This window comes from Lampris incognitus, chromosome 6, assembly GCF_029633865.1.
Source record: "Lampris incognitus isolate fLamInc1 chromosome 6, fLamInc1.hap2, whole genome shotgun sequence".
Lineage (NCBI taxonomy): Eukaryota > Metazoa > Chordata > Actinopteri > Lampriformes > Lampridae > Lampris > Lampris incognitus.
The window spans coordinates 8,950,532-8,972,408 of NC_079216.1; the positions used below are offsets into that span (position 1 = coordinate 8,950,532).

Sequence of the window (21,877 nt, forward strand, 5' to 3'; positions counted from 1 at the left end):
GAATGTGATTCGCAAGGGGGTTAGGTTATGGGTGTGTCAGATGTGCAGCTTCCCCCCCCCCCCCAGAATTACAATTTTAGGTAGTTTAAAGTAACTGACTATTAGCACTTCCAACATCCGGGAGTCTCAGACGGACGGTCAGCCGAGGAGGCGTCTTGTCCGATAGAGCGCAGCAGCGCCCTTTCGTCTGTTTCCCCGAGAAGGGAACAGAAGAAGACATGGACGGGGCGCTATTCTTAACGAAGTTCTCCGCGTAACGCCTCCGACCTACGTTGAAATTCTACCTGTTTCGGGCTCATTCGTGAACAGCGAAAACAGCGACTGAAGAGCGGGCGTGTTCACCTCGCAGAAGGTAGGCGAACGAAGCGTCGTATGGTGCTAATGGGCCGCTAGCTAGCGCTAGTCGAGGCTAAGTATGGTGCTAATGGGCCGCTAGCTAGCGCTAGTCGAGGCTAAGTATGGTGCTAATGGGCCGCTAGCTAGCGCTAGTCGAGGCTAAGTATGGTGCTAATGGGCCGCTAGCTAGCGCTAGTCGAGGCTAAGTATGGTGCTAATGGGCCGCTAGCTAGTGCTAGTCGAGGCTAAGTGTGATGCTAATGGGCCGCTAGCTAGCGCTAGTCGAGGCTAAGTATGGTGCTAATGGGCTGCTAGCTAGTGCTAGAGGCTAAGTGTGGCGCTAAGATGGCTGGGACAGACATACTATAGCGACTAGGATTGAAATCGGAATTCTAAAATTCCAATGGAAAAGCGTTTTACGTCCTGCATTTCCAGAAGAAAAGCATTCCAAGTTCTACAAATTCTGACAGAAAAAGCATCATGAATTGTGAATTTCCCGACAGATTCAAGTCCATGGGAAAAAATTATCAAGAAAACCCTTCTGGCAAAGGGAAGGGCATCTGGTTCCTTGGAAAGAAATGCTGGTTTTTAATCATACCAGACACTGGTATAATGAATAATCATCCAAAGGAAAGATTCTACTTTGTAGAGAGACTGCTTACAGACTTCTTTGTTGACTAGCTGACTGGATAACACTTAGTTAACCACGTGTAGTGCTCAACTTTGTGAAGTGACATTTTCAGAGAGAAATTTTGATGAAAAAATGAGCAGGTTAGCATTCATTTCAATATCATTTGTATCTATTTTTATTTTTCTGACTTGCAAGTATATTAATTTCACATTTTCCGTTTTATATCACCTGAAACGATGCTCCTAAATAAGCAGTATTTCCAGTTAGCAGTTGGAAATATTTTCCTTTGTGAAGCCATATTTCTAATCATTCGTCTATCAGTAAAAAATGTAATTTATGAAAACAAAGGGCTGTAGGAAAAAACTGTTTAGTGTAATTGAACATTCACACATAATTGACTTATAGCTAGGTATTATATATATTCAATATATTATATTGATTATACAATATTCAATATAATATGTTGAATATTGTATATTTAGATTTTGAGCAGTCTACCACAGACATCAGTAGGAACCCCAAACTGGGACCCAGCAGACCCCAGAATGTTCTCAAAATGCTCTTGATGACGTCAGCTGCCAGGCATGGATTAAACACGTCAATATAATTTCAGGATCATTTAATGGTGGCTATCTGAGCCTGAAGCTTATCGTGTTGAGCATGTACCAAGATGAAAAAATGCCTTTTTTAAAGGAGAAAGTTGACTTGTGAAAAAGAGGAGTAGTAGTAAAATTCAAATTTGGTATAGCTAATAAAGAACACAGTAAATACTAGTGAAGCTAATTGCGACCACCATTTGATTGTTCTTTTGTCAGTAAAATTAACGTTAACATTGACTTCACATTTACATTAATCTTTTTTTTTGTCCCCCTGCATATACTGACCTGACCCTTAACAGTTTTAGAAATGAAGGTGCCTTGTTGTTCACCATATAAGATCAGAAAAACAAAATGTATATGTTACAGAACCATGTAGTTTACAAGCTGAAAGTAGTACATTGGTTTGCAATATCGAGTGATACCTATTTTGTTTTTGTTTTTAATACAGTGGACGTCAAAACAATGGCAACTGCACAGTCAGCTATAACGTTTGCAGTATGCATCTTGATGATAACGGAACTGATACTTGCAAAAAAGGACTACTACGATATACTGGGAGTGCCTAAAGATGCTACTGAGCGCCAGATAAAAAAGGCTTTCCACAAGCTCGCAATGAAGTATCACCCCGACAAGAATAAGAATCCAGATGCTGAAATGAAATTCAGGGAAATTGCCGAAGGTAGGGTTGATTTCACCCCAGTGAGTTATTTTTTATTTTGTGTGTGTAAAAAAAACAAACTGTTCCCTTCCAAATATATTTAAAACTACATCACAGAGTCTGGTGGTTATTAATATATTATTGAATATATATACACTTACTGAGCAGAATCTGGAAAATGCTGGCTAAGTGTGCAGAATTCAGTCTTCTGTTTTCCATATACTACTTTTTTAATGTCATTAACTGTGCTTATGTCACTGTCCCCACAACTTGCAATGTTGTTGAGTTGTTAACATCACCAGAAACTTGTCTCTCTTTCATGGGCAGCATATGAGACCCTATTGGACAACAGGAGAAGAAGAGAGTATGACCAATTTGGGCATGCAGCGCACTTCAATGGAGAGACCCAGGGCAGACAGAGGAACAACGTCCACCACCCGTTCAGCTTCAACTACGATGACATGTTCAAGGACTTTGACATCTATAGTCAGAACAGGCATGCTCGTCAGAGAAGAAACTTTGAGGAGCAAACCAGGTCCCACCCAGAGGCCAACAGCCAACACAAGAGACCCTTTCAGGGAGGTTTTGGGTCCGGCGTCTTTGACGACACGTTTGAGGACTTGGAGAGAATGTTCACCTTTGAAAGGCACAGCAAGCAGACAAATAGGTTTCAAGGTGCGTCGAAACAGCACTGTAGAACAGTGACGCAGCGCCGAGGAAACATGGTGACTACGTATACTGACTGCACTGGCTCCTGATGTAGTCCATAAACATAGACTTCACACTTCGGCTTGCCTTTTGTGGAGAGGATACTATTGACTGATCAGATGATTGAAAATTTTTTTTTCAATTGCTGCAGAATGTTAACTCTCAGTGAGAACTAACTGGCTTTGAAGCAGAGACTATTCAGTTTACATATCTTAGGTCAAAATTTCAATAAGCTGACTTTCACTTATTGTATTGTCACCATTCTAGCTATTTCCCATGACAACTCAGAGGCTCTTTAAAGTATTGTTTTGTTCTTTTCTCAGCTGTTGGAAAAAAAAAAGATGATATGGATTATTATGTCAGTATTTTTGTTGGCACCTTTTGACAAACTGTCGGACAAACCTGTTAATTTTACTTTAATGAGTAAAATTGTCTAGCCTAACTTTGCCAAAAATGTCCAAACCTCTGCGCCGCTCATCTTTCTAGTGTGTATTTCTATTGTATCTAGTTCACTATTGTAAGCCTTTAGATAAGTCTAAAGGTGGAACACAATAGCGACCTGTGCAGTTGTGCTTATGGTTGTGAAAGGGGGAACAATGTCAACAAAGAAAATCTGTGACTCTATCAGCCCATTTCACTGGTATGTGCTTGACTTTTCACCGCTCTCCGTTGAAATATTGATGCATCGGAAATTGGACGCAGTGAATGTTCAACGTGTTGTCTAAATTGCAAAGGACCAACCACTAAAACTGTCGACTGACAAGAGACGATATATACTACTCGGTAGCATTTCACCAGCATAAGCTGTTGCCTCAACCTGAAGATTTTGTCATAGTAACAAATTGATTTTTTTTCCCTTTTTTTTTGTAGTCATGTGCAATATTTGAAGCTGTCTTTTATTCCCATCGGTGACTGTCAACATTATTGTTGTTGTGAAAATATTCCATAGCACTTTTGGGTGATATTTTGAAATACGCATCTTGCACTCTGAAAGGGTGTTTTGGGAAAATAAAGATCACTGGAACATGATGGCTTCGTGTTGTTTTATGCACTGATTTTTGTGTCAGCAGAGAGAGGATGAAGAAGGGGGATGGGCCCAAAAGCCCGACTTGTTGGAGTGGTTTCATGCCCTTGAAAAATCCCGGACCCGGTGAACATACAAGTACTACCAACAAATTAAAACAACCAGACGTCACTCATAAATATTTTGGTACCCTCTCCTTGGTTACTGTTGTCTTGGAAATAGCAGCTCCCCTCCTCCACGTTGGAGCGCGGTGAGTCACCGCGATCGCATCTGGGAAATGTAGTTTTACGTTCGGAGAGAGCGCTGCGCCGGTCTCCGGAAAAACGTCAACTCCCGTGATGCAACGGGGCAACTAGCGCGCAGTCGTTCCCGAGCGAGAGAGGCTACGGGAGTACTGTCTCGGGGGCGTTGAATGACTTTGTCCCCCCCGTGTTTCGCGTAGTTTTACGAGTTGTGTATTTAACAGACAGAGGTTAGCTTCGGGACTATGGAGGCGCTCATACCCGTCATTAACAAGCTGCAAGACGTGTTTAACACGGTCGGGGCGGACATTATTCAGTTGCCGCAGATAGCCGTTGTTGGAACTCAGGTGAGACGTCTGCCTGCGCTAGCAAGCTAAGCTAACTAGTCAGTTGAGTCTTGCTAGCCGGTGTGGTAGCGGTAGCAGTAGCAGGTGATGCTTATTTATTATTAGTTTGTTAATTTCCTGTTAATCCGCAGTGGATCATTTGCATATACGGTCTGCCTTTATTCAGTCAATCTTTAATTTGATGCGCGTCATTCTTCTGCGTTTTCTTACACGTTTTCAGATTTTAGGGACTGTACAGCATTGCTCTTTATGTACGAGACTTTTATGAGGTGAGAGAAATGAAGTGATTATCATGGCCCAACTCTATACACCTGACCGTGATTACCTTTCCCTTTCAGTTTATAGACGAGGCGTAAGTTAGCTGTAACGCTATTTTAATTTACAAGCTTCTGTCTAACTGGTTTACCAACTTAAAGTTGTGTCTCGTTTCACCCTTGAACTCAGTTTGTTTTTGCAAATTCTTGCGATTTTTTATCTTTCTCTTTTTTTTATCAGCACAACCAAGTAGCACTGACTAAAGAGCCAGCAGATATCCGGGTTTTGCCACAAGCTTATTTCCTTGAGGTGAAGTCCACTTCAGTGTAGCTTGCAAACTGGGTTGCTGCTGGTAAATATCCCATCTCACATTTTAGGGCCCATACGCACACGACCCAGCGGCTGTGTTTCCGTCCACAAACATGATGGCTCTGCCTGTTTGCTAAGCAGCTTGAGTTGGCCACATTATTTTCCACCACCGCATGCCAGGCACGAGGAGAGCATTCTCCTTGCTGTGCTGTCCATATAAGCTGTTTGTGTACGCAGTAATTGGTTTAGGGAGTCAATATTCAGTGGCACATTCACTTTCACTGGTTACCTAATTGGATGCAGTTGTCCCAAGATCTTTCGACAGACGTCTCTGAAGGTGTTACAGTGACTTGAGGCCAGTCACATGTTTTTGTTGGTCTCCTCAGTTAAAGGTCCATATGAAAAAGGACCTTAAGCTAGGGACAGGTGTAGCATTTCATACGAAATCCCCCTCACCTACAAATTCCTCCATGCCCTTGCCCCCAAGTACCTATCAGACCTTCCCCGCCCCTATATTCTGTCCCAGAATCTGCAGTCGACAGTCACAGGCCTCCTTTCCATCCCCCACACCAGCCTGCGACTTTTGGGGACAGAGCCCTCAGTTTGGCAGCCCCCACCATTTGGAAATCTCTCCCGGCAGAGATCCACAATGCTGCTTCTTTGGACACTTTTTAAAAAAACTCCTGATAACTCACCTGTTCACCAAGGCCTATGGTCTCTTGTCACTTCTATTATCCCTGGCAATCTTTGCTATTTTTATTTTCTGTTCTTGTATTTGTTTTGTCTGCTCCACTGTGTGTAAAGCGTCCTTGGGTACCTTGAAAGGCGCTATATAAATTTAAGTTGTTGTTGTTATATTCTAGAGCAGGGGTGTCAAACTCCAGGCCTCGAGGGCCGCAGTGTCTGCAGGTATTTGTTGCAACCATGCACTACACCACCTGATTAAACTAGTTCCTTTCCCTCCTTGATCCAGGAGGTGAGCTAATTAGTTAAATCAGGTGGTGTAGTGCACGGTTGCAACAAATACCTGCAGACACTGCGGCCCTCGAGGCCTGGAGTTTGACACCCCTGTTCTAGAGCCTCTGGCTTATTGATTAATTGGGTGTATCTTTTTAGGTCTATAATTCAAACAATGAGACAACTGAATCAGTCAAAACTGTCATTTGATTGCTGTCCAAGAAGTCGCAGATGACATTTTCACCCCTCTCCCACAAAGAGAATCACTTATCACCCAAATGATTACAGGGCAGTCTTGCCTGTCAACTGAGATGAAGTAGAATTCAGGGAAGGTGTGCTCCCTTAAATAACACTATCGAGCCTACGTAGGATGTCTCTAGGCTATCTACCTGCAAAAAGGAGTGACAGACCTAAGTGGTGGATGAGTCATAGACAGTGGTTCCCACATTTGGTTTGTTTTAGATGTGTTGTTGTTGTGTTCACAGAGCAGTGGGAAGAGTTCTGTCCTAGAGAGCTTAGTTGGGAGAGACCTCCTGCCTCGTGGCACTGGCATCGTCACCCGCCGGCCCCTCATCCTACAGCTGGTACACATTGATGATGAGGACCGTCGGAAGTCCAGCGAAGAGAATGGTAAAGTCCTACCTCTACATTTACCCCTGCTGGGCTCTGCATGTTGTTGATGCTGTGTTTTTTTTGGGGTTTTTTGCTTACTAAAGGGTTGTTGTACGCTAATTCTCTCCCACTTCTCTAGAGCAAGGCTTGAGTGCTTGGATGTGACACTGAAAATTTTGTATTGGAGCAAACTTTTGTTTGTTGGGAAACTGACTTTTTTTTATATAGTCAGGTGTTTTTTCACAAAGAATCTACATCAGGAAATGCTGCATCAAGCAAGCTGATGTTAGTGTTTGTAAATTGGCGTCCAAGCGTGAACGAGATAATATTTTCACCCAGAATCTTCTCTGATGTCATCCAGTTCTTAGGGAAAAGAAAAAAGGAACTAGATATACTGTTTATTAAAGAGGTTCTACGTTCTTTGTAATGCTGTGCTTCTGGAATAGCCTCAGGACTGCAGTGCCCTGCAGGGGCTGCAGTCACAGGCTAACCCTTTTTTCTCTCCTGTCATCTCTCCTTAACCACAGAATCCAAATCCAGGAAAAACGGACGCCTTTACAAAGGTCTCCTTTTCCTACTTCTTTACCTCCTTTTGTCCATATTCAGCAGCCCCCCCACCCCCCATTTCCCTACCGCTTCTCTTTTGCTTATTCCTCTTCCATCTCACCTACTTAATTTGTGTAGCTTCAGTTAAGCTGCCAAACCTTGTGGTTTAGCACAGTTCAGTTCACCCCCCCCCCAATTAGGTCTGCTTCTCTTTCAGTTGAATTAGAATCCTTTAGAAGAAATTAACTTGAGTTTTGCATTTCAGTAATTGTAAGTATAACCCCTCCAGCCAAGTCAGTAGTCCACACTGATTGCATTTCGCTCAAACACCCCCTATAAAACATTTGACTGATTCCCTAACAGACCACAGCTTTTGGATTTTGTTTCAGTTTTGTAGCAGGCTAATTATTTTGTCTGAAATAATTGCTGTTTTTGAAAGGCTGGTCGACCCTGTTGACCTGTGTGTCCCAAAATACACTACCCCCCTTTGCTTGAGGCTTTTGTTTTTGTTTGTTTTTTTATTTTTTGCTGTCATCGCTGTCCATTAAAACAATCCAAGTTTCTATCCATATTGTTTGTTCATATGATTGGCTTTCTGCTGTGGATCTTAGAGCATTCCCATCCCAGCTGAGCCAACAAGCAGATATGTCCTCGCTTGAGACACAACTTAGTGACCGTGATAATCACAACACTCACCTCAAGGCTACATCCGTCAGCAAGCAGTGACTGACACCATCTGTCCTGGGCTTTCTGTTTTGACAGGCATCGATGGAGAGGAGTGGGGCAAGTTCCTGCACACCAAAAACAAGGTCAGCTGCTGCATTTTGGGGTTTTATTACCCAGAAAATGATATTGTCAGAGCAGGTTGCAAACCAACACTGTAAATAGAAAGCATCTGAATATTTAATAACCCTTGGCATCAGATGGTGAACATGTGCTGTGTGTGCTGTATTGTATTGTATTGTGTGCTTTATTGGTTCACTGGCATCTCTGAAATAGCTACACGAGTTGATTTTGTGGTTTTGTGGCAGTTGTTCAACAGGAACATCTACAAGCTGTGATTGCATTCGGCACATGCCCTTCCGGTTTCTAAAAATAGTTCGGTGGATACACCCTAGGGTTTATGTGTTCTCCAGGGAATCAAAATAAGGGGTCTGGATAGTGGAAATGTGTGCTCTGACGTTCCTCTGACGTGTTTCTCTGATGTTTCACATAGTTCCCTTTGTCCAAACAAAGAAGGCCTTGTAGTGTGTTGTTAATGATATTGGTAGGACCTCCTCAGGAAAGTCTATTATTCGGTAAAGAGTGGGGATGGGTATCGAAACCCGGCCATAGTATTGATAAGCTCCGACATTAACAGTTCTGCTGTCGGTACTGGAGAAATTAAGAAAATAATTATCCTATTTATTCAGGCTACATCAGCGCTATCTTGCACCTTTTATCTCACAACTCCGTTTCTAATTTTCAATAAGATGGAGACATTCGTTTATGATGCTTTTTCACTAGTCCCAATCCAGAAGAGAGATCTCTCTGTCTGTCTGTCTGTCTGTCTGTCTGTCTGTCTGTCTCTCTCTCTCTCTCTCTGTCTGTCTCTCTCTCTCGCTCTTTCTCTCTCTCAGAGCGTGTCGTATGTGTGAGCCGAGGGGCAAGGCCAGCTCTCTGCCGTTTTCAGACACACTCACGCACACACAGCCTGCTCTTAGTGACAGTGGGGAACTAATGGGGAACTAAACAGTCAAAATTCTCGTTACACTTCACTGGAGTCGATGCTGACAATGCTCGCTGCCACAAGTGCAACAAGTCTCTTGCATGTAAGGGCAGAAACAAACAATCTTTTGAAACATCTTGCGAAAGTGCATCAAATAGAAGGTGGAGAAATGCAGTTTTCGACTGCCCAGCTTGTAGTTCATCTGTTGTTGCCCCATCCACCTCAGATATGTTATGTATGCTAGCAGCCTGGAGCCCACACAGAGTTAACTACATTATACACATGGGCTGATGATCAAAAGTCACGCTCTGTCCAGACATGAGAAAATAAAGCAATGTTAATTCTGTTTTTAATCTGTTTTATTTTTGTTTGTTTTTTTTTTCTTAAAGATTAACAAAAAGAACTGATAAGAGTGTTGTTAAAGTACTGGATCGATAAGCAGTATTGGTAAGAGTAGTAGTACCGTTAAAATGTTATTGATACCCAACCCAAGTAAAGAGGACTTATCTAAAATTATTGTCTTATGTGTAACCCTGTGTTTTTTCAGTCTCAATGATGTAGTTAAGTGTTTTAAAGTTGTTGACTATCAGTGATTGATGAGTCAGTTAGAGTAGCCAAATGCCGTACCATGAATGTGTATGTGATTGTTTTGATTACCTTTCCAGATCTATGCAGACTTTGATGAAATCAGGCTAGAAATCGAAGCTGAGACAGAAAGAGTATCCGGCAATAACAAGGTATTCGAATTGGCTCTATAGAGATGGAACATCAAATGTCACCAAACAAGAAATGCTGTATATTATGCGGTCAGAGGATTTGAATATTTAACTGTCATCTGAAGTTGTTTTGGACTGTAAGTAATTGAAAGAAATTGTCATCTTGTAATTCTCTTCTAGGGCATTAGCGATGAGCCCATTCACCTTAAAATCTTCTCACCACGGATAGTGAACCTCACGCTGGTGGATCTTCCTGGTATTACAAAGGTACGATACCACTTTACCCTTATTGATTACTCTGTCCATTTTGAAGGCACGCTTAACAAACTGAAGCCAAAACTCGTGAGTTCTTGTTATAAGTCCAAGTGTGCCATGTTGGAACAGGTTCCAGTGGGAGACCAGCCCAAAGACATAGAGCTTCAGATCCGAGAGTTGATCCTGAAATACATCGCCAACCCCAACTGCATCATCTTGGCTGTGACCGCTGCCAACACAGACATGGCCACCTCAGAGGCCCTCAAAGTCGCCCGGGAGGTTGACCCCGATGGTAGACATTTTATTTTTTTTTTAAATTTTATGTCTCATAACTGTTCGTACAGTTGTGTTTCCTTGCCTCTTCTCTGGTTTGCTCTCCATTTGTTTATTCTCTGGCACTTCTCAGCAGATCGAGGGTGCATTGACACTTTTAAAAACTTAATCAGATCCTCTCGGCATCGCCTGCCAAAGCATTTGATATACTTGTCGCATACCATTTTGTTTCAGTTTTTTTTTTTGCTTTTATTGTTTTAGTTTCATTTTAGCCTAATATTGTTTTTGATTTGCTTAGTTTGCTCACAGAAAGATGTGTGTTCTTGTGTGTTTGTGTTCAGGCAGGAGGACGTTAGCCGTGGTGACCAAACTGGACCTGATGGATGCCGGCACTGATGCCATGGACGTCTTGATGGGAAGGGTAATTCCTGTCAAATTGGGACTCATCGGAGTTGTTAACAGGTGAGTTTTATTGCGGCACCGAATTAACATTTACTTTGTTTTTTGTTTTTTATTGTTTTGCTTTTTTAATAAATGTGAATGAAGAGGTGATATCATTGAGGCTCAAAGTCACAAAGAGATGAGTGAAGGTGTGGAACACTGGTACATGTATGAACTATACACTGCTATCAGCCTTTTTTATTTTCTGTTGATTGATTTGCTCTTTTAGGAGCCAGCTGGACATAAACACCAGGAAGTCAGTTGAAGATGCAATCCGCGATGAGTATGCCTTCCTGCAGAAGAAGTACCCCTCCCTCGCCAGTAGAAATGGAACCAAATACTTGGCCAAAACGCTGAACAGGTGAGGGGTCGGAATATATTTAGTCATCATTTATCCATTCAGCATCTGTATCAATTTTATTTAATTCAGGGGTGAGGAAGTACACTACCGTTCATAAGTTTGGGATCACCCAAACAATTTCGTGTTTTCCATGAAAAGTCACACTTATTCACCACCATATGTTGTGAAATGAATAGAAAATAGAGTCAAGACATTGACAAGGTTAGAAATAATGATTTTTATTTGAAATAAGATTTTTTTTACATCAAACTTTGCTTTCGTCAAAGAATCCTCCATTTGCAGCAATTACAGCATTGCAGACCTTTGGCATTTTAGCTGTTAATTTGTTGAGGTAATCTGGAGAAATTGCACCCCACGCTTCCAGAAGCAGCTCCCACAAGTTGGATTGGTTGGATGGGCACTTCTTTGAGCAGATTGAGTTTCTGGAGCATCACATTTGTGGGGTCAATTAAACGCTCAAAATGGCCAGAAAAAGAGAACTTTCATCTGAAACTCGACAGTCTATTCTTGTTCTTAGAAATGCTAAGAAATTGAAGATTTCCTACACCGGTGTGTACTACTCCCTTCAGAGGACAGCACAAACAGGCTCTAACAGGTACTATTTAATGAAGATGCCAGTTGGGGACCTGTGAGGCGTCTGTTTCTCAAACTAGAGACTCTAATGTACTTATCTTCTTGCTCAGTTGTGCAACGCGGCCTCCCACTTCTTTTTCTACTCTGTTTAGAGCCTGTTTGTGCTGTCCTCTGAAGGGAGTAGTACACACCGGTGTAGGAAATCTTCAATTTCTTAGCAATTTCTCGCATGGAATAGCCTTCATTTCTAAGAACAAGAATAGACTGTCGAGTTTCAGATTAAAGTTCTCTTTTTCTGGCCATTTTGAGCGTTTAATTGACCCCACAAATGTGATGCTCCAGAAACTCAATCTGCTCAAAGAAGTGCCCATCCAACCAATCCAACTTGTGGGAGCTGCTTCTGGAAGCGTGGGGTGCAATTTCTCCAGATTACCTCAACAAATTAACAGCTAGAATGCCAAAGGTCTGCAATGCTGTAATTGCTGCAAATGGAGGATTCTTTGACGAAAGCAAAGTTTGATGTAAAAAAAATCTTATTTCAAATAAAAATCATTATTTCTAACCTTGTCAATGTCTTGACTCTATTTTCTATTCATTTCACAACATATGGTGGTGAATAAGTGTGACTTTTCATGGAAAACACAAAATTGTTTGGGTGATCCCAAACTTTTGAACGGTAGTGTATATCGCAACATGCCTTGGGTAGAAGGCCGGGAGACACCCTGGACAAGTCACTAGACCATCACAGGAGACACACACACAGTCACTCACACTCACCTCCACATGAATTAAGAGTCTCAACTTTTAAGACACATGCTTGTCTTTGGACTGTAGGAGGAATAATAATAATAAGCTTTATTTGCATAGCACCTTTCATACATAAAACGCAGCTCAAAGTGCTTTACATTAAAAACAGGGGAAACAATAAAACTCAACAACAAGTTAAAAACAATAAAACACAAACCTAGGCAAAAAAAAACATAAAACAAGGCAAGAAATAAAACCACAGTACAAGGTAAAAAATAAGAATGTATGTTATGTTGCTTAGTCAGAGACAATCATGTGAAAAAACAAACAGTAGTGATCTGATAAATCAGTATCAACAATCTTGTCAACAGCAATATTCAGGCCTCTAGAGATCACTAAATCTAGGGTGTGGCCAAGGTTGTGGGTTGGCCGAACAATATGTTGAGTAAAATCAAAGGAAAGCAGAAGCTGTACAAACGCCATAGCTTTGCCATCCAAGGTGTTATCCACATGCAGAATTCTGTCATAATTAGTAAAATAAATCGACAGTAGTTCTGATAGTTCAGGTAAAAATAAGACTGTATGCTTTGGGGTCTGATAAATAGTAACCAGTAACACAGAAGAGTGACTTTCCAATAAGATCGCCTGATACTCGAAGGATGAGAAACTGCCTAGATGCAAGCGCTTACATTTAAAACATCTGAGAAAATGGCTGCCAGTCCTCCACCTCTCTTATCCTCACGTATAGAGTGTAGAGTATAGATAATAATTTAACTGTGTCACTTGTATAGAATACCCCTCTGACTCATTGACCTTGTGCATATATTTCAGGTTTACCTACTTCTTGGTACAACACAAGATGGCACCTCCGTCTTTCACCACAATTGAACATTTAAATCTTTGCAACTTTAAAGCTATCCCCTTTTTGTAACCCTTGACCTTGCGGCAGGTTGCTCATGCATCACATCAGAGACTGTCTCCCCGAGTTGAAGACCAGAATCAATGTGTTGGCAGCGCAGTACCAGTCCCTGCTCAGCAGTTACGGAGAGCCGGTAGAAGACAAGAGCGCCACCCTGCTACAGCTCATTACCAAGTTTGCTGCAGAGTACTGCAACACCATAGAGGGCACGGCCAAGTACATCGAGACTGCTGAACTGTGAGTTGCGCAGCTCTCATAAGTGCATGTACCCCCTATAAACCACCAGGGGGTGATGTTGTCCTTTAGTCTCCTGAAGTGACGTCTTGAACCAGTTTTTCATGTTTGAGGAACACAGATTTGAACCCTGTTTTCAGGTGTGGTGGAGCGAGAATCTGTTACATTTTCCATGAGACGTTCGGTCGCACACTGGAGTCAGTTGATCCTTTAGGAGGCCTGACGACCATAGATGTGCTCACAGCCATCAGAAATGCAACGGTGGGTTTTACCTGTCTGTCTTGATGGTGATTCAAAATTATTGTTTGCCAGATTAATTTGTGCTTACAAATAGTTTGACTCAAAGAGAGGTTTATGTGAAGAACAAAAGGCACATAACCTGACATACTAAAAGAAAGAAAATTAAGTGTCATGGAACATCGAGGAAAGAGTATCTCAAGAGCATCACCGTGTCCAAGAGTACCAAGCTGGGGGTGATATGTCTTTAATTTTCTGTTTTCACCCACTGAGTCGGTGCTCAGTGAGCAAATAAGGAATAGCAGAGAACCACTATTGAGTCAGTGGGTTACCAATAACTGACCCAATGTGGAAAAAAAATCATAGCTTTTTTGAATCACAACTTTGTCCTTTGTTAAAGTTTATATGATGACTCACTGGCTTCTGCAGTGAAGTCGCAGAGTCCGTTGGGTAATGTAATCTGTGTGCACAGGGCCCGAGGCCAGCTCTGTTTGTGCCTGAGGTGTCCTTCGAACTGCTGGTGAAGAAGCAGGTGAAGCGTCTTGAGGAGCCCAGTCTGCGCTGCGTAGAGTTGGTCCATGAGGAGATGCAGAGGATCATTCAGCACTGTAGCAACTACAGCACACAGGTAGGGGGCAGACGAACCAAAAACTGCCAGAAACAGACATGTTGTAACTCCACTCGCCGGCGTTATCTATCTGTCTCACACGTCGGGTACACTAACCTCTCACTTGAGCAACATGCTGTTTTATCAGCACGCTAAATATACACTTGGAATGGCCATTTAAAGTAAAAAGAAAAATCCTTAATCAGTTTTTCATGCAAATGAAAAAACAACTAATTGATATTTATGGGTCTCAATTGGCCTCTTGAGCCTTTTAAAAGCTGTAATGACATACAAGGCTAGGTCTCAAAATTCTTTGCTTTAAAAAAATGCATTTCTATCATTTGCATGATGCACAAAGTATGAGGAAAAAATCTGCAAAAGAGTCTGCAGATTTAGCCAGCAGCCTGTTGCAGATGAAACATTTCCATGTTCACCAGATAAAATTTTGCACGCCGAGTACATGACTTGGCAGATGTAGGTTTCAATAGAAACATTGAAGACCAAAAAAGACAACTCAAGTGATACAAAATCAAAATTTTTGTTTAACTTTTTTTTTTTCATTCCGTAAGCTTAATTGATGTGGTCATAAAACTATGAACATTCTTTGCCGGATTATTTGGTCGTGTCTGAGTACGCTGACTATATTCACAATTATTGCCACTCTCCGCAGGAGTTACTGAGGTTTCCAAAACTCCACGATGCTATAGTAGAAGTGGTCACCTCCCTCCTGAGGAAAAGACTACCAGTCACCAATGAAATGGTAAGCAACTCTCTGCTATTACATTTCCTCTCTTCCCTTTGGACTTCTGGGTATATACAATTGACTTTGGTAGGTGTTCATCTCTGAATTTGTATTCTACTCTGAATTTGATTGCGTCTTTTCTTTTCAGGTCCACAACCTGGTTGCAATTGAGCTAGCCTACATCAACACCAAGCACCCCGACTTTGCAGACGCCTGCGGCCTTATGAACAACAACATAGAGGTGAAAAAGGAGCATCAACTTGCAGAAACAGCCAAAGTGCTTTGTGTGGAAGCTAACTGCAGATGCATGTTTATTATGTTGATTTGGTGTGAATGTCTTTTTTGATCAGTTGTTTCGTTCATTAAGAGCGGGCTGGTGCAGCTACAGTCTTTTGATTTTAGGCATGTAGGCAGGTTGCAGAGTTGATTTTTAGCTGTCGTCCAGGGGAAATAGGACAGTAATCTTTCACAAATCATGCATCAGGGCTTGTTAAATAAAACTGATGAGTCTTTTTATTACTGTACCATTTCTTTTGGGTGAGAGGCGCTTGGTGATGGTGAGACTATGTCTGAAGTGTCTATTTAAAGAAGGGTTTAGCACGTCTCTTCAAAGGTAAAGGTCAGAAGAATTCATTGCTCCGGGGCACGTGAGCTGTACGTGTAAAAATGGGTGGAGAGGGGATGCTATATTTGTTAATACACAACCCTTGTCTAGATTTGACATACTTTAAAATATCCCTCAGGAGCAGAGACGCAACAGGATGAGAGATCTTCCCTCCGCTGTCCCCCGAGATAAGGTACAGTCAGGAACTCTGAGGTCCACAACACTTTCCTTCCCTGGTATAACACACTTGGTTTTGAACCCTTATGATGAATAACCCTTCAGTTCCTCCAATCAAGCTTTGTAGAGGTCATTTATCTTCAATTCGTGTAAAGTCTGCTCACACTCTCCTGTCTCTATTGTAAAAGTAGTTTTCTGTCCACTCTTCTCTTCCTCCTTCTTGTAGTCCTTTAAGGGCCCAAGCGGGCAGTCTAGCTCCCCCGCTGAGCCTCCTGCCCCTGAGGGGGAGGTCTCCAAGGTGTGTGCCTGTTGCTGACTGCCTGCTGGTGGCATGATCTCCCCCAGACTCAACATCTAACCCACCACTCCAGCCCAAACCAAACCACTCCTGTCTTGCACTTCCCTAAAGGGAAACCGGTCACAATTTTCAACACTCTCTCTCTCTCTTTCTCTTTCTCTCTCTCGTTATTTCTCTCTCTCGCTCTGTGTGTGTTGTAGGGATTACACTTCCTTAGTAGTGATAATACAGAGCAGTCTTCTGTGGGTCTCTGAAACGCCACTGAAATTGTGTCTGCCGGCAGTGTCACTGTTGGACAATTCATGATTATGAAATCTCGGCATCCTGGTTTGCAGTTAGGCTGCACTGCATAAGAAAATGTGAATGACAACGCTACATACAACTGTATAATGTAGTGTGGTAGTTGCATTTTCTTATACAGCTGTATGTAGTGTTGTTGCTCACATTTTCTTACACAGTGCAGCCTATCAGCTTCACTTACTTTTCCACACAATTTTTGTGGCATTTCAGGGACACCCAAAATACAGTTCATTATCATGGCTGCTGATAGTGTGTTATCCCTAAAACATAATGTTGAAAATTGTGATTGTTCTTCCACACACACACACACTACCGCCACTAAACAAAGTGTGTGTGCCTATCAAACCGACAGTGCTCCAACTGCAGCTGTTGGCTCTCTCCTTCAGTGTCCCGCGAATGTCCTCTTTGACTTGTACAACACTGTGCAGCCTTTGTAACTCTAATCCCTCAAAATGACCCACTCCCCTTCTCTTCATCGTCTCCCCAACCCCTCCTCTCCCTGCACGCCGAGAACTATTAACAGAGGGAAAGACAACAGCCAAGAAGAATTTGCTCACGCCAGAGTTGTGAAGAGACTCATGTCTCTAGTTTGACATGCATGTTCTAAGAAAAAAAGAAAAGGCGTTTTTTTTTTAATCTGTCCCCCAAAATCTAATCAGTTTTGTAATAGTCAATAATATTTGATCCAATAATATCCAGTAATATTTGTTATTAGTACTTGTGAAGTGACATGTCCACGTTGCCTGTTGAATTTGCTCCTGCCTGCTTTGTACTTAATCCAGAAAACAGCTTTTTTGTAATTGACTCAAAATAAGCCAGTGGGGCGTCCGGGTAGCATAGCGGTCTGTTTCATTGCCTACCAACACGGGGATCGCCGGCTTGAATCCCCGTGTTACCTCTGGCTTGGTCGGGCGTCCCTACACACACAATTGGCTGTGTCTGCGGGTGGGAAGCCGAATGTGGGTAGAAAAAAACAGGCCAGCAGCACGCCACTATTTTTCATGTACTTGTGTGTGTGCAAATTATTACCATGCACATATCTTGTGTTGTATCATTACCATGTTGATTTAACCTCATCCCTCCTGAATGCTTGTCTATACATATGTGATACAGCCTGCTGAGCAGGATAGCTGGATACCCAATTAGTGTTGTCTTTGTTTTTCTATCTCTCTAACATTCTCTCTCCGTCTCTCCAGGCAGCAGCCAGCGGCTCCCAGAACAACCCCATCAGTGAGCAGGGTGAAGCGGGTACAGGGAACTGGCGGGGCATGCTGAGGAAGGGGGAGGACGGCGTATCCGTAGACAAGGGGGCGCTCCTGCCCATCCTCCCATCGAGCCCACAGAAGGGCTACGCTGTCAACCTGCTAGATGTGGTGGGTGCCCTGCATTTCTAACCACATTCAGAGACAGTTGTAGAGCCATATGTTGAGGGCGCAGTTCTGTCACCAGATCAAAAAAAAACAAAAATTGGTTCCTCAGACACTTCATGAAGATGGAGAAAACTATAAACTTTACAAGAATGAAAGTTAAAAGTTGACAGTAAAGAGGATGCTCACCTGAGCCCCTTAGCCAGCTGTTTCACAGCCTTGGAGCCTTTGGAACAACAAGGAGTGTCTCAAAATTTAACAGCCTACAAAATCTTAACCATGCTGTCAAAGCTACAAATCCAGAAGATTCACATGCAAACAAATGTGTCTGGTGCTTTCAGTTCTGTGGTGTACCGAAGACAGTAGCTAATCCACAACTTTCCGTATCCTACACAATTTTGTAGTTATTTTAATGTTTACTGTGTGTAGGACTGTAGGAAACATGATTTTATGTGTAACGTTTTACAGCTTCACCAGAATAGCCAGATGAGGGAGAATAAGGGCAGTAAGTGGAGAATAAGAGGAGGGGCTGGAGGAATAACGTTGTGGCTAACAGGCAGTTATGGCAGTCTGATCTCACTGAATACCTTTATCAACAGATGGCACAACATCAATAGTTAATTAATAGTTGGGCGGCATGGTGGCCCAGTGGTTTGGGCTGTCGCCTCACAGCAAGAAGGTCCTGGGTTCGAACCCCGGGGCTTGAGGGTAATGCCAGGTCGTCCTCTGAGTGGAGTTTGCATGTTCTCCCCGTGTCCGTGGTGGGTTTCCTCCGGGTTTCCTCCCACCATCAAGTCAAGTCAATTTGATTTGTATAGCCCAATATCACAACTTACAAATTTGCCTCAAGGGGCTTTACAGCAACACAACATCCTGTCCTTAGACCCTCACATCAGATAAGGAACAACTCCCTGAACAACCATCAAAAAAGACATGCGTGTTAAGGTTAATACTCCTGCCTGTGCCCCTGACCGAGGCATGGCAAGATGAACTGGAGTTGGTCCCTGGGTGCTGCACGGCGGCTGCCCACTGCTTAATGAAGTGATTAGGGATTAATGGGATTAATGAAGTATATCAAAAAAAGAATTTAAAACTCAAGTTCAACCTTGTTTACTTGTCCGGCGGTGGGGAAGGTGCTGACACAAAAGCACTGCTGATAATGTTTAGTCACAAATTGATCTGCGGGATTTGTTAAACACTAGTGCAGTTACCAGTTATCACCACAGGTGGCTGTAAATTAAACCAAAATGAGGATTGTGACGTAATTTTGTTAAGTAAAGACAAACCTCCCACTCACTGTCAGAGGTGTGAGGTGTACATTTTGCAGCTTCTCTGTATCTCTGATTGCTTCCCCTCCCGGATCTTTGAGTTGATCACTAACAGGGCGACTTGTTGCCTCCGTCTTGCCAGCCCGTCCCAGTAGCCAGGAAGCTGTCTGCGCGTGAGCAGAGGGACTGTGAGGTCATCGAGAGGCTCATTAAATCCTACTTCCTCATTGTCCGGAAAAACATCCAGGACAGGTATGGGTCTGCTCCGGCTTACTCATTTTTATGCGTCCTCCATTTTTTTTTCGATTTCTAAAAGGTATTGACGTGGTTGGTCTAGTTATTTACTTATCTTCATCATCTGTATTTATACAACTCACTCCAGGTTATTTTATACTTATCTCAGTGTTTGCTACCAGTATAATGTGGACACTATGTAGTAAAACCCCACCATTCCTTTTTACTTTTTGTAAACTTGGTCGGTGCTGTTTGTATACTGTACATAAGAGAGCCATTCCCGTTATTCTATAAATTCTGTCGATGTCCTCTGCTTGTTTCCCCTTTTTTTTTTGCCTGCTTCAGATTAATTGCATTGCTTCCATAATGTTGTATTACGTCTTATGTGTGTTTAGAGCTAGCTACCCAGTAAGTCAAAATCTTTATAAACTTGGAATACTGCATAGTAGAGAGCCACTATCTTGTATGTCTTTCCAATCATGAACTTGTAGTAATGCGTGTTTGTTTATTTATGTATTGTATACATAGATACTATGTGTTTTGCCTTTGTAATCTCATCATGTTACCTCCATTCCTGCCCCCTCCCTCCCCAGCGTACCTAAGGCGGTGATGCACTTCCTGGTAAACCACGTGAAAGATTGCCTGCAGAGCGAGCTGGTTGGTCAGCTCTACAAGGCGGGCCTCCTGGACGACCTGCTGACCGAGTCTGAGGACATGGCCCAGAGACGCAACGAGGCGGCGGACATGCTGAAGGTGAGTGATACGATTCCCCAATGTCCTCAACGATCTGCCGTCAGCAGTATAGCTGTAAAGGTTGACACCCAGGTGCGTCCAAACTGGTTTTCAGACCATGAGTTTGAGATGATTAGAATGATATTGAGGGGCATCCGGGTAGCTTAGCGGTCTGCTCCGTTGCCTGCCAACACGGGGATCTCCGGTTCGAATCCCTGTGTTACCTCCGGCTTGGTCGGGCGTCCCTACAGACACAGTTGGCCGTGTCTGCGGGTGGGAAGCCGAATGTGGGTATGTGTCCTGGTCACTGCACTAGCGCCTCCTCTGGTCAGTCGGGGCGCCTGTTTGGAGGGGAGGGGGAACTGGGGGGAATGGCGTGATCCTCCCACGCGCTACGTCCCCCTGGTGAAATTCCTCACTGTCAGGTGAAAAGAAGCGGCTGGCGACTCCACATGTATCGGAGGAGGCATGTGGTAGTCTGCCGCCCCCCCCCCACCCCACCCCAGATTGGCAGAGAGGGTGGAGCAGCAACCTGGACGGCTCAGAAGAGCGGGGTAATTGGCCAAGTATAATTGGGAAGAAAAAAAGGGGTGGGGGAGAGAATAACAATACTGATAACGATAATGACGGCGATGATTGTGATAATAATTATAACAATAACAATGATAGTAAAATTCACTTGTGTTGCATTTGTAGTGCCACTGGTAAAAGGTGCTTTACAAAATGCATCAAATAGAACGGCTTGATAAAAGTATTAAAATGAGGGGCAATAAAATCAGGAAAGTTACTGCATCAAGGATATTATAGACTTACCAGCCTATTAAAAGCACACACAGGATCAGCTAGTCTGAGCTTTTTGGGGACAGCATCCCAAAGTCTAACAGGGCTCTAATGGCAAAGGACTGATAGCCTCTGGTCAGGAATGTGGACCTGGGAATGGGAGGAAGAGGCTGTCCTGAGGACATCAGGTTCGTTAGAAGAGGGGTTTCACCTGCTTACTGATGAAACATGTCAATTTAAGTTTATAAATCTATCTTCCTCTTTTTTTGTTTTCCTGTCTGCAGGCGTTGCAGAAAGCCAGCCAGGTGATAGCAGAGGTCAGGGAAATCCACGTATGGTGAGGTCGGTCTCTCCACCTCCCACATGCCCCCCCCCCCCCACCCACCCCCCATGCTGAACCCCAAATTACTTTCTCTTTCTCTGTCATGAGAGAGACCATGAAAATGCACTGGTGTCAATATGTATTATGGAAATGTAGTTTTATGTACAAAATGGACTTGGATTACACAAGAGGCGGTACATATCGGGCGCTTATCCTCCACACACTCACACACACACACACGCTTAAACCCTAAATGAATATATCTTTCATATGTTATGTAAGTACAGGAAATGAGTGGATAAATGAATGTTGTGTTTCACCACTATGCCACTATGTGGGCTGCCTCTGAGGAATATGTTTCCGGCTGTAGATATAAATTAAAGATGGACGTGACAAACCCCCAGCAGATCAGCGCTCTCAATCCTTGAATGCTGCAACATGAATGTGCTATTTTTTTTAAATGTGTTTCCTGCTAATACCTCCAGATTCATGCACGTCCTCATTAAATGTATTTGAAGAGGTGCATCTGTGCTGGTTTCCAAATCGAGGAAAGAAAACGACATCCAACCATACACACGAATGAACAAAACCGTGTTTTATTTCCGTCATTCTGTTTACCCGCCCTCCTTCATCAACGTCTTCCATTCAGGAATTCTGTGTCACAGCTCTCCAGACCATTTACGATGTGGAATTTTTGTTGTTGGTTGTTCAGTGTGGGGCAACCAAGTCCGCCTGTGAACTGAGTCACATTGCGGGGT

At 43.0% G+C, this 21,877-nt stretch overlaps 2 protein-coding genes across 3 annotated transcripts; both read left to right on the top strand.

Annotated features, from left to right (window-relative positions):
* Nucleotides 1-136: 136 nt before the first annotated feature.
* Nucleotides 137-3,955, top strand: dnajb9a (DnaJ heat shock protein family (Hsp40) member B9a). Of its 2 annotated transcripts, none has more exons than XM_056281574.1 (3): nucleotides 137-352; nucleotides 2,015-2,245; nucleotides 2,552-3,955. In XM_056281574.1, the coding sequence occupies exons 2-3, from the start codon at nucleotides 2,029-2,031 to the stop codon at nucleotides 2,980-2,982; spliced, it is 648 nt and encodes a 215-aa protein (XP_056137549.1). In that variant the 5' UTR covers nucleotides 137-352; nucleotides 2,015-2,028; the 3' UTR covers nucleotides 2,983-3,955. The 2 variants fall into 2 exon arrangements, with proteins under 2 accessions (XP_056137549.1, XP_056137550.1); XM_056281575.1 differs by lacking the exon at nucleotides 137-352 and adding an exon at nucleotides 1,016-1,107.
* A 444-nt stretch (nucleotides 3,956-4,399) lies between these two features.
* dnm1l (dynamin 1-like) lies at nucleotides 4,400-21,789 on the top strand. Its single transcript, XM_056282671.1, has 19 exons — nucleotides 4,400-4,545; nucleotides 6,552-6,696; nucleotides 7,987-8,033; nucleotides 9,598-9,669; nucleotides 9,829-9,915; nucleotides 10,033-10,195; nucleotides 10,518-10,638; nucleotides 10,847-10,978; nucleotides 13,248-13,454; nucleotides 13,592-13,712; nucleotides 14,161-14,316; nucleotides 14,966-15,055; nucleotides 15,186-15,278; nucleotides 15,781-15,834; nucleotides 17,613-17,789; nucleotides 19,194-19,303; nucleotides 19,879-20,038; nucleotides 21,082-21,139; nucleotides 21,490-21,789. Exons 1-18 carry the CDS (start codon nucleotides 4,444-4,446, stop codon nucleotides 21,136-21,138), a joined length of 2,094 nt encoding a protein of 697 aa, XP_056138646.1. The 5' UTR covers nucleotides 4,400-4,443; the 3' UTR covers nucleotide 21,139; nucleotides 21,490-21,789.
* Nucleotides 21,790-21,877: the final 88 nt, after the last annotated feature.

Coding starts and splice junctions, on each gene's coding strand:
- dnm1l (XM_056282671.1), top strand. CDS start 4,444: ATGGAGGCGCTCATACCCGTCATTAACAAGCTGCAAGACGTGTTTAAC. Junction 10,196..10,517: donor CCGGGAGGTTGACCCCGATG/GTAGACATTTTA, acceptor GTTTGTGTTCAG/GCAGGAGGACGTTAGCCGTG. Junction 14,317..14,965: donor GTAGCAACTACAGCACACAG/GTAGGGGGCAGA, acceptor CACTCTCCGCAG/GAGTTACTGAGGTTTCCAAA.
- dnajb9a (XM_056281574.1), top strand. CDS start 2,029: ATGGCAACTGCACAGTCAGCTATAACGTTTGCAGTATGCATCTTGATG. Junction 2,246..2,551: donor ATTCAGGGAAATTGCCGAAG/GTAGGGTTGATT, acceptor TTTCATGGGCAG/CATATGAGACCCTATTGGAC.